This window comes from Squalius cephalus (genome assembly GCF_949319135.1).
Source record: "Squalius cephalus genome assembly, chromosome: 13".
NCBI lineage: Eukaryota > Metazoa > Chordata > Actinopteri > Cypriniformes > Leuciscidae > Squalius > Squalius cephalus.
This window is the reverse complement of record NC_137134.1, coordinates 37238081-37261131: the sequence shown is the minus strand read 5'-3', so window position 1 is coordinate 37261131 and position 23051 is coordinate 37238081. Positions and strand designations below refer to the sequence as shown.

Sequence of the window (23051 nt, the reverse complement as noted above, 5' to 3'; positions counted from 1 at the left end):
TAGATTTACTTCACTTAACCTGCAAAAGTCGTTCACAGCCATGTTCACTCCGGTATTTCGCTCGATGGTTTTGTTTTTGCATCATACATGTGTTTACAGTGGAAGTTAAATGCGGCTGAGCATGCGCATAACACACGCCATAACCAAACGTTATGTGATTGCTTACGGGTAACCAATGATTTTAAACTTCAGACAAGCGCCCCCCCGCGAGAGAGAAAACACTTCTCTGTTATGCCATTCCAGACTCTGTCTACGAAGCAAAGAGAAGTAGCAGAGTCTGGTATTACCAGGCTACATGATTCATGCGCGTTTTACACAGTATGCGGCGGTGAAATCGCCGCGCGGCTACGGCTTTTCTCAAGTAGCCTAGTGGAAGAGTTTTGTGCAGCATTTAGTGCAAATATTTTTTATCAGGTAGGCTAATACATATTATTTATCAGTGTGTTATAGGCTACCCGAGTAAATAATAAGTAACGAATGATACACGGGGCCTATTTGTAAACCGTTATTGTAAAATAAAAATAAGCTTAAAAAAAAAAAAAAAAAAAAAAACGGACTTCCAAAATAATCCGGCGGGCCAGAAAATATTGCTGGCGGGCCAGTTTTGGCCCGCGGGCCGCCTATTGCCGACCCCTGGTCTATGGGCTGGTAAATGTACGAGCTTTACAATATAATGGGTGAAATAAGCTCATGCAATTTGCATGTGAGCATGACCAGAGACGGACAGAAAAATAGACGAAGAGTTTTGTTTCTGCTCTTAAAGCTGCAAGTCCACGTCAAACACAGAGTTTTCCTTCTTCAAACCAAACTTGGGTCTTCAGCCAACAAAGTTTAAATGTCGTCTGGCTACAGCGCTTCCCATAATGTTTACGTATTTGTGTCTGTTTGAACACACTCGACCACATGAGCGTCTACACTACCAAAGCAATCCGGTTGAATGTGTTTTCGACTACCTCTGGAAGTGGTCAATTTATTTATTTATTTATTTGATAGGGACAATGCACATTAATGAGAACATCTGCATTGAAACAACAAAAACAGACGTAAACATGCCGGATTATAGCCACAGGGCTAATTTACATCCGTAGTCCCTTGACAAATTACAGAAATACAGAGATTATAACATACAAAATGACAAAAATGAATAAGTACAAGCAAAATAAAAGAAGAGTCACTTAATGGTCACAAGACTGGTTTGCTTTAAGCCACACTTTGAGTTTGGTTTTAAATATAGGAAATGTGGGACATTCCCTGACAGTGATGGGGAAACTGTTCCATAACTTACAAGCCTTCACAGACAGAGCATTTTGTCCAAAGGCTGTTCTTCTGAAAGGCACCTCGCAGTCACCTCTAGCGGAGGCCCGTGTCCTGGCACCACTGTGAGTCTTTGATTTAAAGAAGTCCGACATGGGGCTAATCCATTCAACACTTTGTGAACAAAACAGGCATATTTAAAATGTTTAAAATTCTCTAGGCTTAATAGATTATGTTTTTGTAAAATATTACAAATATGGAAGGACATTGGCTTTTTATCAAAGACTTTTAAGGCATTTTTATAGAGAAATTCTATTGATTTGAGTGTGTTCATACCAGTCAATGTTCAACTTGTACAACAATATTCAATATGTGATAAAATCATAGAATGTAAAAACACTTTGGCAGCCCCAAATGGTATAAATTGACGAATTTGTTTAAAATTTCGTAAATTAAATTTTACTGTACTCGATATTCTTTTTACATGATGTGGAATCAAGGGTCACACCAAGGTACTTAAATTCCGAGACGATTTCTAATTCTTCTCCTCTTAAAAATACACCAGATTGTTTTATGTCGCGGGACTGTTTAATGAACATCATACAAACTGTTTTTTTAGTATTGAGTAGCAGACAGGATTTAAAAAGCCATTAATTTACAGGGACCAGAGCGGAGGTCAGGATGGCAGAAGCCTCTTGAACACTTTTTGCACTTGTGTAGATGACTGCGTCATCAGCATACATTTGAAATTGAATATCAACACAAGTGTTTGGAAGGTCATTTATATATAAAGAAAATAATAAGGGACCGAGTATTGACCCTTGAGGCACACCAACGGGGACATCTAGGAAAGACGATTTGGCACTGTTAATGTTAACACACTGTTTTCTTGAGTCCAAGTAAGATTTAATCCATTGAATGGCATTTGAAGAGAAGTAAAAATATGTCAGTTTAGATAATAAAATGTCATGATTAACAGTGTCAAATGCTTTTTTTTAGATCTAAAAGCACTGACACAAGCATTATTGTCCAGTTTACTTTTTACTTTTTCTACAAACAAACTGTTGGCAAATTCAGTCGAGTGATTGGTACGGAACCCAAATTGCATAGGATGCAAGGGGGAGTGGCCTTTATTTAGATGTTAATTTATAATTTTAGCAACCCACCTCTCATCGACCTTGGAGACCACTGGAAGGATACTGATTGGTCGGTAGTTGGCTACATTTAATTTATCACCAGATTTAAAGATTGGGGTGACTAAGGCCATTTTCCAGAAGGATGGAACAATTCTCTGCTTGAATGATAAATTGATCATATATGTTATTTTCATATATGTTATATGTTATTGGAGCAATTAAGGAGTCTTTACATCATTTTAGAGAATATGAATCTAGCCCATAAGCATCCTTTGCTTTGGAGCTCTTAAGTGATCCAATGATGTTGTCTACCTCCAGCTCTGTTATTTCACACAAATTGAACACAGACTTGGAAGGATCAATGGATCAATGGGTCTAGTTATTTTCTCAGGTGGCTCAAACAGTTCAGTTATCTCCCTAACAGATTTTTAAAAAGTATTGGTTAAATTCATTTGATGGAGAATTTGGGTTATTTACTACAGTGTTGTTAATTTTGAGTTCAAAGTCTTCAATTGATTCTTCAATTGAGTAATTTATTGAGATTTTGCCAGATCTTTTTGCCATTTCCTTTGGCATCAGTGATAATATCCATAAAGAATTTTGCTTTTGCCTTTCGCATATAGTTAGTGACTTTATTTCTTAAAGGGATACTCCACTTTAAAATGAAAATTCTGTCATCATATACTCACCCTCATGTTGTTTCAAACCTGTATGAATTTCTTTCTTCTCCTGAACAGAAAGGAAGATATTTAGAAGAATATCAGTAACCAGACAGTTTCTGGTCCCATTGACTTCCATAGTATATATTTTTTCCTAGTCAATGAGACCAGAAACTGTCTGGTTACTGACATTCTTCTAAATATCTTCCTTTCTGTTCAGCAGAAGAAAGAAATTCATACAGGTTTGATCCAACATGAGGGTGAGTATATGATGACAGAATTTTCATTTTAAAGTGGAGCATCCCTTTAAGGATGTGAATTTTTGCCTATCTATTGTAAGACCTGATTTTAATGATTTTTTAAGTTGCACATCCCTCTCCTTCATTAATTTCCTACACTCAGCATTTAACCAAGGTAACAACTTTCCTTTTCTCTTATTATGGCTCTCTCTTTTGGTAAAGTTTAACATTACTTGATTGATTTTAAACTGAAACAGATTACTACAATTCTCTACGTCCTCACTTTGATTTAATTCACTCCAATCGGTTTCTTGCAAAGCCGCCGCAAAATTTGGCATTTGGTTTTTTGGAATAGCATTATACACAGTATGGCTGTGTGAAACTTTGAAACGTCTTTTTGTGAGCTTTCTTGAAAAAAAGAAAGCATTGTGGTCTGATAAGTCATAAAGTTAAATGTTTTAGTAATTCTTTCAGGTCGATTGACAAAGAGTAAGTCTATTAATGTTTTGGAACGTGAAGTTATCCGAGTGGGCTGTTGAATTAATAGCGATCTGTAGTTTCTTTAAGATATTTTCTAACCTTCTTTTCATTCCAATTTACGTTAAAATCACCAATAATGATTGTTTCTTTATTTAAATCACAATATTTGAGAAGAAGTTAAATTTTTTCATAAAAATCCAACTTTGCTGATGGTTTACGATATACACATATTATGGTAAATGAAATTGAAGATGAAAGGGATACGTCTACTCTGACCCCTTCAAGTTGGATAACCTCTGGCCATACAATCTGTTTACTATTAAAAACATCTCTCACATACAACAAAACTCCTCCGCCCCTACCGTGATCCCTGTCATTCCTGTACACATTATACCCGGGCATATTTACAACAGATTCTACCACGTTTCAGAGAGGCCTATGAAATCAATGTTGGAATTGCAGAGCAGATGTTCTAGCTCTTCTCGTTTAGGTGCCATACTCATTATACACTCACCTAAAAGATTATTAGGAACACCTGTTCAATTTCTCATTAATGCAATTATCTAATCAACCAATCACATGGCAGTTGCTTCAATGCATTTAGGGGTGTGGTCCTGGTCAAGACAATCTTCTGAACTCCAAACTGAATGTCAGAATGGGAAAGAAAGGTGATTTAAGCAATTTTGAGCGTGGCATGGTTTTTGGTGCCAGACGGGCCGGTCTGAGTATTTCACAATCTGCTCAGTTACTGGGATTTTCACGCACAACCATTTCTAGGGTTTACAAAGAATGGTGTGAAAAGGGAAAAACATCCAGTATGCGGCAGTCCTGTGGGCGAAAATGCCTTGTTGATGCTAGAGGTCAGAGGAGAATGGGCCGACTGATTCAAGCTGATAGAAGAGCAACTTTGACTGAAATAACCACTTGTTACAACCGAGGTATGCAGCAAAGCATTTGTGAAGCCACAACACGCACAACCTTGAGGCGGATGGGCTACAACAGCAGAAGACCCCACCGGGTACCACTCATCTCCACTACAAATAGGAAAAAGAGGCTACAATTTGCACGAGCTCACCAAAATTGGACAGTTGAAGACTGGAAAAATGTTGCCTGGTCTGATGAGTCTCGATTTCTGTTGAGACATTCAGATGGTAGAGTCAGAATTTGGCGTAAACAGAATGAGAACATGGATCCATCATGCCTTGTTACCACTGTGCAGGCTGGTGGTGGTGGTGTAATGGTGTGGGGGATGTTTTCTTGGCACACTTTAGGCCCCTTAGTGCCAATTGGGCATCGTTTAAATGCCACGGCCTACCTGAGCATTGTTTCTGACCATGTCCATCCCTTTATGACCACCATGTACCCATCCTCTGATGGCTACTTCCAGCAGGATAATGCACCATGTCACAAAGCTCGAATAATTTCAAATTGGTTTCTTGAACATGACAATGAGTTCACTGTACTAAAATGGCCCCCACAGTCACCAGATCTCAACCCAATAGAGCATCTTTGGGATGTGGTGGAACGGGAGCTTCGTGCCCTGGATGTGCATCCCACAAATCTCCATCAACTGCAAGATGCTATCCCATCAATATGGGCCACATTTCTAAAGAATGCTTTCAGCACCTTGTTGAATCAATGCCACGTAGAATTAAGGCAGTTCTGAAGGCGAAAGGGGGTCAAACACAGTATTAGTATGGTGTTCCTAATAATCCTTTAGGTGAGTGTATTTAAATGTCCGCCTAATAAGCCTTTAGGTTTGTGCTCGCGGATCCCATAATATTTTTGCCTGATTCAGAGTATGGAAACTATTAGATGATCTGTGTCTTTTCAACACGGGATTCCTGGTTTTAGTCTGTATTGTTACTTACTTTGACAATTTAAGCTTATCAAAAGTGGACAAGCTTGAATTGTTTTAGACCCTGTTTACACCAGTGTTTAGCACGTCCTCTAGTGATCTAGTTTTTTTTTGCTACATAATTTTTCTTTTATTGATTTACTGAGCACTTTTTTAACTTTAATTTCAGGCCCGATGGATGAGAATGAAGAAGTGAATGAAGAGGAGAAACATCAAAGAAGATCTCAGAAATCTTTCACTTGCACTCAGTGTGGAAAGAGTTTCACATGCAAACAGAAGCTCAATGTTCACATGAAGATCCACACTGGAGAGAAACCGTTCACATGTGATCAGTGCGGGAAGAGTTTTGCACTACAAGGAAACCTTCAAGAACACATGAAGATCCACACTGGAGAGAAACTGCACGAATGTGATCAATGTGGTAAAACATTTTTGAGGGCTTCAGGCCTGAAGAGCCACATGGCAGTTCATTCACAGGAGAAACCACATTCATGTTCTTTGTGTGGAAAGAGTTTTTCACATCTGCAGAATTTAAAAGCTCATCAGAAAATACACACTGGTGTAAGAAATCATATGTGCTTTGAGTGTGAGAAGACTTTTATTAGCGCTGAACATTTGAAACAGCACCAGAGAATTCACACTGGAGAGAAACCTTACAAGTGTTCACACTGCGACAAGAGATTCAGTCGGTCAGGATCCCTGAAATCACACGAGAGGATCCACACTGGAGAGAAACCTTACAAGTGTTCACACTGCGACAAGAGATTCAGTGAGTCAGGATCCCTGAAAGCACATGAGAGGATCCACACTGGAGAGAAACCGTATCACTGCACTGCATGTGGGAAGAGCTTCACTCAATCATCTGCTCTACACAGTCATACAAAAACTCACATTAAGTAGCTTATCTTCAGTTCCAGCACCGATGCCACCTCTCTTTCCTATAGGCCTTTTCAGAATGTTTGTAAACAATAGGCACCAAGATACTTCCGGGTGGCAGAACGCGAGCGGCTTCCACTGACTAACTGAAGAGATCCAGCCGGCGACTGTAACAGTTACATAAAAGCATTGTTGTTGATCAAAGTCGAAACGATGATGAAAACGTGTTGTGTTTGGGGTTGCGCTGCCAGATATACAGCAAAAGGTGTAGGGTTTTATCGATTTCCTGTGGGTGAGGAGGTTATAGCGAGTGGACGTCATGTTGTGTCGTCAAAAGTAGTGCTAAAAGTAGGAAATCTTAATGATCCCCTAAATTATATGATTCATCCAACGTTTACCTTTCTGCTGCCAACCCTGCTTGCTCTTTAACTCTGCTTCGTGTATTCTCAAAACGGTCCATCAAACGGTTACAAAATCATAACAGAGCATTTATCTTCCGCCGGGGAAATTCGAGACTAATATTAGTAAACTTGTCTCTTTTGAAGATCAGACTCATTGCCAGTCACTGCCTGAAGTAAAAGAGGGCTGCCCACTCTCACGCATTCACCGTGAGACTCACGCAATTGTCACTTTTCACACACTCTCACGCCACACATCCATTTTCTCACGCAACTTACCTAAATGTATATTCTTCATACATAATATCGACCAATCAGTGTTTTTCAACCGCGCAAAGAGGTCAATATACCAGCTGGAGAACAATTATGTCACATAACATTTACCTCAGGAAAGCCATTTAAAGCTCCAATATGTAGGAATTTTGTAATAAAATTTCCGAAATAACTTGCACAGTGTGATATATTTCCTCCAGTTGTGTACTTACAATATCTCAAAAGTCTCCACAGATTTTTTATTTCAGAGAAATTCCGATTTTAAATAACTGGCCGTCCCGGAAAAGAAATGTCGCGCCTCAGTGACGCAATGTCCGCTCTATCCTTTTTTCGATTTTTTTTTTTTTTTTTTACAACAACTTTATTGAGTTTTTTTTTCTTATCACAATAATAAAGACATCTGACAAAGAATAAAAAAAGAATAAAATAAAAAATATGACCCACCACACCGGAATATCACATGGTCAAATGCGGAAGTGGTGGTTATAGCGTTATAGCCATAGACTGTATGGTTATAGCTGTTATGGATCACGATTACTCTTTGGCGAGTATTGAAGTGCCAACAAAACGAAAGCGTCCATATTCGGATACACGCGGAGTCACGGACTGTGTGACAAACGGAGGAATAAAACCCGGATAAATATCGGCCAGGCGTTTTCGAGATGGAGAGAGCTGCGCGAATCTTGGACTTGACAGAGACTCTCTCGCGAGTGTATTGAGACAGGTAAGACATGCAACTGTCAATAATAGCACTTACAAACAAAGTTATATTGCTCTTTGTACTTCGGTAAGGCTTTTTATCACGTGTGGTGACCGAGATTATGGCAGTACAATTAAATACAATCGGATATGTTGTTAAAAAATATATATTTAGTCATTACTTGCAAATGTTCGTTCAAATTTACTTTTAGATATTGGTTTGAACACGTTAAACAACACGGCATTAACCATAAAAACGTAAAACTGCACAACATAAACCAAACAAATCATTTGACAAATAGCTGTAAGTTGTAACGGGATAATATAGCATAACATTTCACGTTCCTTGCAGTTCATTAATTATGATGACATAAAATAATACGATCAGACATACAGGTAATACAAAAACGAATAAATTACCTCATCCGTGATCATGATTCATTAATTCCATTTAGATACATCGCTAGATGGTGAAAACGCATTAAAAACGACATCTCCCATCGTCACCTCCTTCATAGCGTCATCAAGCTTCGCCTTTGTTATTGTTGGAAACTGCGCCCTCTTGTGGTCACATACAAAAGTTACATACTGGAGCTTTAATGACCATATATAGCACGTTATTTTGGCTAGAAAATAGAGCTATAGAGAGTATTTTGCTAATTATGTGTAGGCCTACTATATTACATATTTATTATATTTTTTACTTGTATCATTAAATACAGTTGTTATTATGATAAAAAACGCATTATATTTAATACATTTTTTTTTTATTATTACATTTTTACTGCCGACGGTGGGTCTCCCTTCCAAGCAATTTACTAGCGTTGCCATAGGAACGCTTCGGCTTTTGCCACCCGGAAGAGCGTCTATTACTGTTGTGACGTCATGGTGAATTGTCGTATTAGCTTGTCTAACCATCCACAACCACGGCTGTAGCCAGTTAAGAAGTCACTATTAAGTCACAATTAAAGTAGACAGGCTTTATGTTCACAGAAGCTGCTGAGCGCATGTTCTAGCGCTTCAGTTAACGGTCATGAAGTGTGAAATCAAATATAGCTAAACTAAACATTTCATATTTGACAGCTGTTTAAGGATAGACATGATAAACGACCGACAAAAATAATCAGGAAAACTGATGTATATAAATATCAGTTGAGCCTATGTTCATGACCCCGAACCCCCTGAACTACCTCATATCTGGGACACCGGTGATTCTAGAACTCTACAGCCCTGGCCACAACCATCGACAGTATAAAAGAAACATTATCAGCATTTGTCACATTAAATAGTTTATATTTAACTGTTAGATTCACATCAACTAAAATATGTAGTTCCTCCCCAAAGAGCAATATCGCATATTGCTTAATATAATCTACATGTTTAAAAGTACAAGTGGTTTTTTACATTTTTTACTAACTGTTCTTGCTCAGGAAGCTGAAGAAGAGGCTGATTGAGATGCTTTATTATCTTGTTAGTTAATAAAGAGAGAAATCTGTCTTATTTGTTTCCAGTTTTACTTTCTTTATTTTTGTATTTGCTGTACCAAGTATTAAACTTTTATTGTCCATTTTTATTGTCTGCTCCTCCTTCTTGCATCAAGAATAAATAATTAGTTACTTCTAATGTTTTCCTGCTGTTAGTTTGATTGCTTCTATTGCTCTCCTCATTTAGATAAAAGCGTCTGCTAAATGATCAAATGTAAATGTATTGTATTTAACAGATTTTATAAGGAAGCAGATTGATGGAGGTAAAATGAGTGCAATGGTACTCTTGGATCTCCAAAAAGCTTTCGACAGTGAATCATTCAGTACTGTAAGATAAATTAAGTGTCTGTGTTTTTCAAGTATGCTGATAGCCTGGTTGAACTTTTATTAAACTGGGAGAATTCAAAGTGTAGAAATTGATGGGTTTCTCTCTGAATAAACGATTATTAATAATGGAGTTCCCCAGGGAAGTGTCTTAGGCCCCCTTTTATTCCTCCTATACATAAATGATTTGCAAGCAGTTTGTGACTGTAATTTGTTCTCTGCTTTACTGGTTTCAGACAAGGATGTCAGTAAAATACAAGTGATATGAGGAGTTATATAAAGTAAGAGACTGGCTCTCTGAAAATAAACTCTTATTGCATTTAGGTAAAAAACGGGATCATGTTATGTGAGTCTAAAAGTAAACTGAACAAGGTTCCTAACCTGTGTGTCAAGGTAGGGGATTGTGTAATATCAAACAGAAATAGTGTTAATTATCTTGGCTGTGTCCTTGACAATGATTTAAGTGGTGCAAGTATGGCTATGAAAACTTTAGGTAAGGCTAATGCTAAAACAAAACTTCATGCTAGATATGTTAGTTTTCTGGGTAAACAAAATGTAAAACTACTTGCATCATGTTTAGTGCAATGTCATTTTGAGTAAGCATGCATTTCTTGGATGTCTGATCTGTTCTGTGTATGGTTGGATAAGTTACAGAAATCTCTAAATAAATTGATACGATTTTGGGTTTGAGTAGTTTTTCACATGTTGATGAGCCCATTTTAGGGGTTCATTGATTTCCCAAAAATAAATACAATTTCTTACTGATCCCAAACTTTTGAACGGTAGTGATTAATATTACAAAAGATTTATATTTCTGTTATTTGTAACTTTCTATTAATCAAAGAAGCCTGAAAAAAAATGTGAGCATCAAATCATCATATTTGAATGATTTCTGAAGGATCATGTGACACTGAAGACTGGAGTAATGATGCTAAAATTCAGCTTTGGTCACAGGAACAAATTATACTTTACTATATATTCACATATAATTTTTTTTTTTTTAAATTGTAATAACATTTCACAAAATTACTGTTTTTTTAAATGCAGCCTTTGTGAGCAGAAGAGACTTTTAAAAACATGCCTGATAAAAGTTGAATAAGGCTACTGGGAATGGCATCAAATACTACAGCAAACTCTTTAGTAGTTACAGGGATCTTATAATGATTAAGGAATTCACAGTAAAGAGATGTTCATTATTCTTAAATAACTGTCTGACCAAAATTATACCGTTATGTACCAGTTTCTTTAAAATAAAGATTTATTTTTAAACGTAATATATTGTTTGCTTCCAAATCACAGAGTTGAGTGGAGAAAAGGTATGCTTAAAAATTAGTATTTGATAATCTATCATTTATTTCGTCTCGCGGTGATGACGTCACCACTTTCGCGGTCGTGCGTCTCCCGAGGCTTTTGAGGTAAACAGTTCACACGTTAAATCTCGTAACTGCTCTATAAAGTTTACTCAACATATTACGGGGTCTTTTCAGAAAAGGTTTCATCGTGTGTCTGTTTCTTTTCCAATACAAAACAATAACATGTTAGCGAACTACTTTGTTATGAAGTTATTAGGGAATCGGATTCATAAGGGTTTATTATGGAAGCCCGTTTCCGCCACGTTGAGTAAAAAAAAAAGATTCTTTAAGTCATAATAATGAGAAACTTTCTCATAATAATGACTTAACATCTCATAATAATGAGAAACTTTCTCATAATAATGACTTAACATCTCATAATAATGAGAAACTTTCTCATAATAATGAGAAACTTTCTCGTAATAATGACTTAACATCTCATAATAATGAGAAACTTTCTCGTAATTATGACTTAAACATCTCGTAATAATGAGAAACTTTCTCATAATAATGACTTAACATCTCGTAATAATGAGAAACTTTCTCATAATAATGACTTAACATCTCATAATAATGAGAAACTTTATCATAATAATGACTTAACATCTCGTAATAATGAGAAACTTTATCATAATAATGAGAAACTTTCTCGTAATAATGAGAAACTTTCTCATAATAATGACTTAACATCTCGTAATAATGAGAAACTTTCTCGAAATAATGACTTAACATCTCGTAATAATGAGAAACTTTCTCATAATAATGACTTAACATCTCGTAATAATGAGAAACTTTCTCGAAATAATGACTTAACATCTCATAATAATGAGAAACTTTCTCGTAATAATGACTTATTTTCTCGCACTTCTACGCATGCGCAAAGCAGCGGAGCAGAAGGGCGTGCCACACTAGCGACATCCGCTGGTCAAAGCCGTGTAAATGCATCACAGCAAACTTGGCACGCTCTGCAAAACAGTTGTTTTCATTAAAGTCTGTTTGATCTACTAAGTGCAATCTGTAGTATCATTAAATAACATCATCAGTAGGCCTATCTTCCATACTTTTCCATGCGCACGATAAGGTGTGAAAGTGGAATGCAGAAGCAGGACGGTTACCATGGTAACGAAGGACGCCTGCTTGTGCACACCGATGGAAATTGTAAACATGAATTTACAAAACTATCAGATTAAAGTTGGAATATTACATTTATTCGTCAAGTTTAAGTGTAACACATATGTGTGTTAATATAACACGTATTTTGCAGATGCTTCTAGGATATTTGATGTGCAGGTTCATCTGGAAGATATCAATACAGAAATCACCTTTAAGATGTTTATGACTTTGGGGACATTTAAACATAAGTGGGCAGTGGAATGGGGGAAAACGCAAGGTCGAGACGTGTTTTTAAAAGCTGAACTTCTTTTCAATTTAGAACGCCGTGTCATGCGCAAGATTGCTGCAGAAGAGCGAGCGCAACGTCCGTCTAGTGCGCGTTTGCCTAGAAAAGCAATGAAAAAGCGCGTTCTGTATGAACGGACCCTTACACAGATTTCCAGATGAAGTGTTCTTAAACAGATTTGGAAAGGTGTGCTGTCATCCCTCCGTCTATTTGAAATCCATGGATCACCCTTGTATTGCTGCTTGTTCATACACAAAAATACAAATGAATATTACAAATGAATAAAAGACTATCTAGTATGGAAGCCTGTCTCATATACTGATCATTTATCTTTAATGTTATTCACTGCAGAGCGTGCCAAGTTTGCTGTGATGCATTTACACGGCTTTGACCAGCGGATGTCGCTAGTGTGGCACGCCCTTCTGCTCCGCTGCTTTGCGCATGCGTAGAAGTGCGAGAAAATAAGTCATTATTATGAGAAAGTTTCTCATTATTACGAGAAAGTTTCTCATTATTACAAGATGTTAAGTCATTATTATGAGAAAGTTTCTCATTATTACGAGATGTTAAGTCATTATTACAAGAAAGTTTCTCATTATTACGAGATGTTAAGTCATAATTATGAGAAATTTTCTCATTATTACGAGATGTTAAGTCATTATTACGAGAAAGTTTCTCATTATTACGAGAAAGTTTCTCATTATTACGAGATGTTAAGTCATTATTACGAGAAAGTTTCTCATTATTACGAGAAAGTTTCTCATTATTACGAGATGTTAAGTCATAATTATGAGAAAGTTTCTCATTATTATGACTTAAAGAATCTTTATTTTTTTACTCAATGTGGCGGAAACGGGCTTCCATAGTTTATAATGTCATCAGTGGCTGTTTTTATATTTACATTTTATTACTGTTGTTATATTTTACAGTATCATTCTTGTATTCTCTATATTCTTGTTGAATGAGTATTGATAGTCTATGGCTCATCACTATTATCAGAGCAGCTGAAAAGCCTCTTTATTTCATGTCAGTAGATCCTGTTTTCTCCTCATTCATTATGCTGATGTCTTCAGATCTGTAAATTGACACATTAAGCTCATTTTATTGTCAACAGATTTGAGCAAACGACACGATCAGCTATTGTGACATCTGCATGATATAGGTAAGTTTTATAATGGCTTTTATTTCAATAATCTGTGATGAACCATGTTTCATATGCAACACAATAAACAAAAAAAGTTGAGTTAAGTTGACTCAATTGGTGCGCCATTTGTTTCTTGCAAATCTGTAAATATATTTTTTTGTTTTAATCTTTTTTTTAATAATGTGACCATAAATACTTAAAGGAGAACTCTGGTCAATTTTAACATTGAGCTAATTTTTTGGTAAATTTGGAGTGCTGTCAGTACAGAGAACAATGCACCCTTTATTTTGCACCCTGTTGACTTAGCCTAAATGGGGCAAGTTTTAAACCTGCTTTTAGCCTCTTAACATCCTTGATGTGTCATTACAAGTGCACCAGCCATGTGAGTGATTCCTTCAGAGTGAACACGGGTGAATCTGACTGCAGTAGATGTGAAATATATTAATAAAAGTTATGTTAATTCAGGCAGCGCTGATTGTCGAGTTATTCTCGATTGTCGAGTTCACGCGCGTGATCATAGGTAACTAAACCTATGCGCGTGAACTCGACAATCGACTACTGTGGACTCCGACCGAAAACAGGATGTAAACACAGGTATGTGCGCTGGCTGAATTAACGTAACTTTCCCCACTGAAGTCAACAGGGTGCAAATTTTAAAAAGAGGATAACACGGTGTAGACAACACCGATTTTTGTCGTTGTTCTCTGTACTGACAGCACTCCAAATTTACAAAAAAATGAGCTCAATGTTAAAATTGACCGGAGTTCTCCTTTAAAGTGGGTGGACTATTTTTTTATTTTTTTTACTCAGTAAGTGATTTCTTCTTGATTTTGTCAGATCTGCTCCTCCTCCTTCTGTGAAGCTCCTCCTCCTGCAGTGAAGCTCCTCCTCCTTCAGTGAAGCTCCTCCCACTGCAATTCACCAATAAATGCTGGAATATTCCCATCAGCTACAAGTGAAGACGAGCATCAAGCCATCAGGAAGAGCTGAAATCTGCAAAGACAGAGTTTATTGAAGGACAGTGAGAACATGAGAGATCCAGAACACTGCAGAATGAAACACACTGAAGAACAAAGAGGTTGGTGTTTATTCCTGATTCTTCATTAGTGAGGCTGAAGAACATTAAAGGGATACTCCACTTTTTTTTGGAAATAGGCTCATTTTACAACTCCCCCAGTGTTAAACAGTTGAGTTTTATCATTTTGGAATCCATTCAGCCGATCTCCGGGTCTGGGGGTCCCACTTTTAGCATAGCTTAGCATAATGAATTGAACCGGACAGGAGCATTAGCATCTCTCTCAAAAAAATGAACAAAGAGTTTAGATATTTTTCCTATTTAAAACTTGACTCTTCTGTAGTTACATCGTGTACTAAGACCGACGGAAAATGAAAAGTTGCGATTTTCTAGGCTGATATGGCAAGGAACTATACTCTCATTCCTGCGTAATAGGCCTAATCGTAAAAAGCTTTGCTGCCGTACCATGAGTCCAGCAGGCGTAATGATATGACGCAGGTCATTTTTTTGAGAGAGATGCTAATGGTCCTGTCCGGTTCAATTAATTATGCTAAGCTATGCTAAAAGTGGGACCCCCAGACCTGGAGATCGGGTGAATGGATTCCAAAATGATAAAACCCAACTGTTTAACTCTGGGGGAGCTGAAAAAAAGTGGAGTATCCCTTTAAGGTTATAAAGCAGTTCATCAGATTTAGCTCTGTTATAGTAGGAAAAATCTAGTTGTGAATTAGAATTAAAGCAGCAAATAATATGAACCGGGTGCATTTTTTTTTTAACAAGGATGTTTGTTATCTGTAAGTCAATATAAGTATTATCTGAGCATTTTTTTTCTGTTTATTTTACATCTGATTCACAATTACTGCAACCATGTTACCAAAATTATGGATATGTCTTAATACAGTTTTAGCGCATTCCAAAATATTGTTATTATCTTGCTAAAACACCAACATTTAAAAAAAAAATTAACAAATAAATAGACTTTGCTACACGTGGTTTAGTTTGTGTAAAAACAGGAAATGTTAAATAGCATTATTGCATATTTTAAAAATGTTATTATTTTAGGTAGTTGCCTAGTTTATCAAATATTTAATAGTTCTCACTACAAAAATGTGATTTATTCAGAGCCCCTAAAGGGACATGGTGATGCAGAAACTACAGTGTTGGGGAAGTTACTTTTAAAAAGTAGTGTTTGCTCGTTACTTTACTTAGTTACCCCCTTTGGAAAGTAACTTTTTACGTTACTCGTTACTTTTACGTTACTTTTATGTTGCTTGAGTTTGGGCAGAACCCAGTATCTGTTCCTAAATGTGTAGGCCTACATAAAGTTCTACTATGAACTCTACCTATTGAAAAACTAGAAGAAGAAAAAAATAGAAAAAAAAGAGAGATTTTGAGATAGAAAAAGATATATTTTTATTTAAATAACATTTGAAAAACCTGTATAAAGTGAACATCAAAGAACAATAGGCTATTAACTATTGAGCGGTGGTGACGCATTCATGAAAAATGTCACAAAAACCGGCAAAAGTAATGATTATGAATATGTCAAATATAGCAAGGAGACATTTTAATTGTTTATTAATAAACAAGCGTTTTCTGTCAGTGTCGGCTACAAAGATGAAGTTGACTCTGACTCGCGATCTTCGCAGTAGTGAATGCGCCAGAGAGAAATGCACATTTCATACGATTACATAAGCAGAGTAGTCTGTTTTCTTTCGTTTTGAAGTTTTGTTTAAAAGTATACATTTCAAGCTTTCTATATATTTCTCAGGTATTTGAGGCAAAGCTTATACGCTGAGTTTGGGTTAATTTATGAGACAAGCTCCAGTTCACGCACCGGTGCGGAGCTCCTGAGAAGTCATGATTATATTGCCTGCTTCTTATTTATTAAATCCAGGCAATTGGTTGATGAAACATTGATTAAAATTAAGATACAATTAATACAAAACGAAATTCACTTTAAAGAAAGGCTTTCTGCAAAAACAAATAGTTTTTGGTCAAAATCATGTCTGCCCACTCCATTTGTCTCCCGATTGCGCATCTTATGATCTTACTCATGCTTTACACTTTGCATATAATCAACATAGATGTAATTAAAAAAATATTTTATTTAAACATAAATATGAAACTTAATCGTTTTCTTTAATGACTAGGCTAACACGTATAGGCCTATTAGCCTACAGTACAGAGAAATGTAATGTCGGAGCGGGATTTGAGCGAACGGCGTCTTACTGGTGAGCATGCAGGTATGATTTTCAAACAATCATCGAAAAATATTTTGCTTGATATGCCAATCCTTAATATTTGGTGTTTTAAATGCCAACCCTTCTTCATCCGGTGGGTAGTATTACTTTTGATTTGCACAGTGTAATTCACGAAATTGATTGCTCTGCTACCAGCCTCTGTCACGTACCATGTGGAGCTTGTGACTATTGCAAGCCCGCACCTGAGAAGACCGTGTCGCTGTCAAATCTGTTGCTGGGAAAAGTAACGTTGTGGCGAATTGAAAAAGTAACTACGTTTCGTTAACAAATTTTCCGTAGTAGCGCGTTACACTACTTTTTACCCGAAAAACTTTTAACGCGTTACTGTAACACACAACACTGAGAAACTATATGTAAATGTTTTGCGTTCTTTAGGGTTGCAAATGAACAAAGACGTTTGCTTTCCTGCTCCAACCCCCTCTTTCTTACCACAAGGGCCATTAGTGACCCGTAAAGAAGTGCTGATAGTGATAAAGGTCTGTCGGCCAAGATGTGTGTGTACATCTGAGGTTTGCTAAATGTCACACCTTCAGTACGATGTGGGAAAGCTGTAATCTGCTGATTGGTCAGTTTAAATGTCTCACATTTGGTTTCTATCACATGTTCAAAAGGATTAAAGAGGCTTTGTCTACAGCTGGTGTTAAGATGCGTTTTGGTTAATTGGATCAGAAGTAGACGAGGGAGACACATTCCCGTTTACACCTGGTGTTTTAATCTGTCTCTTTTGTCTACTTTCAACCACTTCTGTCCTGAGTTCTTCAAGGGGAGGGTCTGTGGGCCGGCAAATGTATGGGCTTTCTCAATTCTTTGAATCTAATGGACGAAATAAGCTCACACAATTTGCATGTGAACGCGACTGGAGATTAACAGAATACAGATTTTGTTTCTGCTCTGATAGCTGCAAATCCACGTCAAACACAAAGTTTTTCATCTTCAAACCAAACTTGGGTATATGGGTATATATATATATATATATGGACTTCAGTGAAAGTTACAGTGTTACACCGTTAGATGGCTGTCTTTAAGAGTTAGTCAGAACAAGGAACTTGTTTTTGCGCTGTTGTGGGAAATCTTTTAAAAAGACAGAGATTGCTCAACTCAATACTTTCTGTTATTAGATGAGGGTTTTATATATTTTTTCACTACATATTTTTTCTCTTTGATTGATTTACTGAGCACTTTTTTAACTTTAATTTCAGGCCCGATGGATGAGAATGAAGAAGTGAATGAAGTGGAGAAACATCAAAGAAGATCTCAGAAATCTTTCACTTGCACTCAGTGTGGAAAGAGTTTCACATACAAACGGAGTCTTGAGATTCACATGAGGATCCACACTGGAGAGAAACCGTTCACTTGTGATCAGTGTGGGAAGAGTTGTACACAACAAGGAACCCTTAAGTCTCACATGATCATCCACACTGGAGAGAAACTGCATGAATGTGATCAATGTGGTAAAACATTTTCGAGGGCTTCAGCCCTGAAGAGCCACATGAAAGTTCATTCACAGGAGAAACCACATTCATGTTCTTTGTGTGGAAAGAGTTTTTCACGTCTGCAGAATTTAAAAGAACACCAGAAAATACACACTGGTGTAAGAAATCATATGTGCTTTGAGTGTGGGAAGACTTTTATTAGAGATGAATTTTTGAAACAGCACCAGAGGATCCACACTGGAGAGAAACCTTACAAGTGCTCACACTGCGACAAGAGATTCAGTCAGTCAGGACATCTGAAACAACACGAGAGGATCCACACTGGAGAGAAACCGTATCACTGCACTGCATGTGGGAAGAGCTTCACTCGTTCATCTTCTCTACACAGTCACACAGAATACAATCACAGTAAGTAGATCATCTTCAGTTCCGATGCCGCATCTCTTCCCTATTAGCCGGTCCTAACCAGCCACGAGTAACAGGACAAAGAAACATCATCTAAATTTGTCACAGTGAATAAAGTTAATCTTTAAGACCAGCAGTTTCAACTCTGATTCCTAAAGAACAATATCCCTTATATTAGGGGTGCACCGAAATTTCAGCCGAAATGGCATTATCGGTTTCGGGCCGAAATAAAAAAAACAGCCGAAAACGTAAACCGAAAATGAATGTCACCTGCCCCTCCCATCCGTGCGCAAGCGCTTAGGTTTCACTCACGGTTGAGCTGTTATCACGCGTCTGCCTATCAAAGATTAAGCATGTCAAATGGCTGTCACTTATTGCACAATCGATCAGACCCACCAACACAAGTTTCGAAAACGAAAATAGGGAATCGATTTTAACGGCCTTCTCTCGGAGCGCGTCCAGCTCGTCACTATACGCTCGCAGCGAACGCGCGTCACACAGCAACTGCAGGTTCTGACACACACACACACACACAGCCTATTTCTGCATAATATAGTGCATAATATGTAGCCTTCAGTAATGTTTTTCATTGATGTTGTTATGGCAGTCCACATTCCTGACTTGTGCGCGTCTCAAGCGCCCTCTTTACGTTCGTCCTAATGCCTGTTTAGTTGTCCGTGGATTTGCCTATATTTGGCGTTGAAAACGGATCAACGCCAAATATAGGCAATTTACTAACGATTCAATGAACAATTAGCCTATGTCTCAAAAATCGAACAAGATTTTTTTTTCACAAAAGTGACAGCCCTATACGAGAGGACACCAAAGTTGCAATATATAACATTTGTTCTGCAAAAATCTCCAAAATTGTGGATTTTTTTTGCACAACTTTTAAAAAACTATTTTATTTGATGGAACATAAAACTTGAAGAATAATATTATTTGGTATTCTTATTTATGTTTATTGTTAAAAATATTTTGTGTTTTGTTATGTAACTGTTAATAAAAGTTTGATTATTATATTGTGATTTTTCATTTCAGATCCAGATTAAATTCAAGCAATATATATATAAAAGTTTTTAAAAGAAGCCATTTTCGGCTTCAGTTTCGGTTTTCGGCCAAGTGCATCCTAAATTTTCGGTTTCGGCCCAGAATTTTCATTTCGGTGCATCACTACCTTATATATAAGTTTGCTATATAATATAATCTATATCAATTTGCTTTATTATGAGTTTAATTTTATGTTAATTTTTGTGTTTTTTACACTTTTATGAAGGAAAGTTCAAGTTTTCTACAGTTTTTCACAAACTGAAGCTGAAGAAGAGGCTGAAAAAATGTTTTCCTCCCATCATAATGTCCAATTGTTAGGGGCTCTATAGATTTGTGACTAATGAATAAAAAAAAAATAATGTCTAGTACATAAATGGACCTCTTTCATGAAAAAGTATCACATAATGGATCAAAATCATCATAATCTTGTATAACAATTGTTTGAACACAACTTAATACTTTCTTCTATTACATCTGGGGTTTATATATTTTTTCACTACATAATTTTTATTTTATTGATAGCACTTTTTTAACTTTAATTTCAGGCCCGATGGATGAGAATGAAGAAGTGAATGAAGTGGAGAAACATCAAAGAAGATCTCAGAAATCTTTCACTTGCACTCAGTGTGGAAAGAGTTTCACATACAAACAGAGTCTGAAGGTTCACATGAGGATCCACACTGGAGAGAAACCGTTCACATGTGATCAGTGTGGGAAGAGTTTTACACATGAAGGAAACCTTCAGAAACACATGAACATCCACACTAGAGAGAAACTGCACGAATGTGATCAATGTGACAGAATATTTTTGAGGGCTTCAAGCCTGAAGATCCACATGACAGTTCATTCACAGGAGAAACCACATTCATGTTCTTTGTGTGGAAAGAGTTTTTCACTTCTGCAGAATTTAAAAGCTCATCAGAAAATACACACTGGTGTAAGAAATCACATGTGCTTTGAATGTGGAAAGACTTTTATCACAGCTGCAGATTTGAAAAAGCACCAGAGAATTCACACTGGAGAGAAACCTTACAAGTGTTCACACTGCGACAAGAGATTTAGTGTGTCAGAATCCCTGAAAAGACACGAGAGGATCCACACTGGAGAGAAACCGTATCACTGCACTGCATGTGGGAAGAGCTTCACTCAATCATCTAATCTACACAGACATACAAAAACTCACATTAAGTAGCTTATCTTCAGTTCCAGCACTTTCAAGTGCGATGCCAACTCTCTTTCCTATTAGCTTGTCTTAACCAGCCACAACCACGGCTGTAGCCAGTTATGAAGTCACCGAGCTCCAGACTTCAGTATATTTCCGAGGTGTATATAATAAAGGTTGTGAAATAATTCCCTAATATAGTATTAGCTCTACTTTAGTGCTGCAAGGATATTGCACAGCTCCAAGATCTTCTCGTCTGAGCTCTGCGGTCTGTCGCCGCTCATCAACATCAGAATATTGAGATGACCAATCAAATTAAAGTAGACAGGCTTTATGTTCACAGAAGCTGCTGAGCGCATGTTCTAGCCTTCAGTTAACGGTCATGAAGTGTGAGATCAAATATAGCTAAACTAAACATTTCATATTTGACAACTATTTTAGGATAGAAATGTTAAACAACCGACAAAAATAATCAGGAAAACTGATGTATATGAATATCAGTTGAGCCTATGTTTACTTTCTTCACTGACACAGAAAAAAATAAAAAGAATATCAGAGAAAGCTCAGCTTTAGGAGGGGAAGAGACAGACCATAGTAGAGAGACTGAGAGAAAAAAAGAAAGAGTGATGGAGATGAAGAGAGAGCAGATATTGACAAACAATCTACTGCCCACTGACATGATTTTAAAGCTATTACTATAATTGTTTTAGCCTTCATATGCCTTGAAATGCACATTTGTAAATTAGAGAAATCAAAATTTTCTCAGGGGAGCGATTCTAGAACTCTACAGCCCTGGCCACAACAATCGAAAGTATAAACAAAACATTGTCAACATTTGTCACATTAAATAGTTTATCTTGAAGAACAGCAGTTTTAACTGTGAGATTCACATCAACAAAGATGAAGTTCCTTCCCAAAGAGCAATATTGCATATATAATGATAGAAATAAAGAGAGAGCATCAAATATTAAACTTTTATTGTTCATTTTATTGTCTGCTCTTTCTTGCATCAAGAATAAATAATTTCTTAATTTTAATGATATCTAAGAGTCAAATCACTTGCCAGAAGGCTGTGTGGGCTGATCACAGACGAAACTGGGAAAGGTCACAGCATTTGTATATTGTTGTCCTATTGTTGGTTTAATACTCGATATTGCAACAGAAACTTTTAACTCTCTCTTTTCCAGCACTTTAGACACAGTTGCTCCGTTGCGCTTAAAGAAGATTCAAGAAAATAGTCCGACACCGTGGTACAACGAGCACACTCGGCCCTTAAGAGAGCAGCCAGAAAAATGGAGCGCAACTGGAAGAAAACAAAACTAGAGGTATTTCACATTTCATGGAAAGAGAGCTCGATTGCATACAGAGGGGCCTTAAAAGCTGCTAGATCTGCTTATTTTTCAACCCTATTAGAAGAAAAAAAAAAAAAACCCTAGGTATTTATTTGAAACAGTGGCTAAATTAATGAAAAAGAAATCTTCAACCCCAGACGTTTCCAAGCAACACAGCAGTAATGACTTTATGAACTTCTTCACTTATAAGATTGATAATATCAGGGAGAAAATTATAACTATGCAGCCGTCTACTACAGTATCGCATCAGGCAGTGCATTGTAGTCTCCCTGAGCAGGGTTGCCAGGTGCCAGCAAGGTTTTCCAGCCCAAAACCTCTCAAAAACCGCCAAAAAAAACGCCCAATTTTTTGTGTAGCTTGTTTCTCGTTTAAACACATTAAAATCATTAACAAGCTTTAAAATGACCCATTTTTCGACTTAGCCTATCCAATTTTAGAAACAATATTCAATCAAATGAACGCAAAAGTAGGCTACTGACCTCAATCAGACTATTCTACTAAACTATAAGCTTATGTTACGGAAAATAATGCGATCAACTTATCGATGAGTCTCTTTATTGTCAATAAAAGTCACTTGGAAAAAAAGCATTCAGTAACATAAAAACAGTGGATATATGGACATAAAAAATAACCCACTTTAACATTTCAGTTATTTCAAATGGCAACATACAACATGCATATTAGGGCTTGGAGAAAAAAAATTCATTTTTTTTTAGTGATTTTAAAATCGATTTTTTTTATTACAGATATTAATTCAAATTAAATTGCTTTTTTTTTTTTTGCCCTTGCTTATAG

General features: G+C 36.8%; 1 protein-coding gene across 1 annotated transcript in view; it reads left to right on the top strand.

Annotated features, from left to right (window-relative positions):
• The window catches only part of LOC307170059 (uncharacterized protein), a 179968-nt gene extending 157651 nt beyond the window's left edge, over positions 1-22317 (top strand). The window contains exons 1-5 of the mRNA XM_079891061.1: positions 10658-11267; positions 13298-13593; positions 14413-14653; positions 18054-18695; positions 20288-22317. Of these exons, the coding sequence (XP_079747187.1) occupies positions 14605-14653; positions 18054-18695; positions 20288-20934 (1338 nt within the window). The 5' untranslated portion in view covers positions 10658-11267; positions 13298-13593; positions 14413-14604 and the 3' untranslated portion in view covers positions 20935-22317. Of the gene's footprint in view, positions 11268-13297; positions 13594-14412; positions 14654-18053; positions 18696-20287 lie in introns of the transcript that reaches the window.
• The last annotated feature ends 734 nt before the right edge of the window (positions 22318-23051 follow it).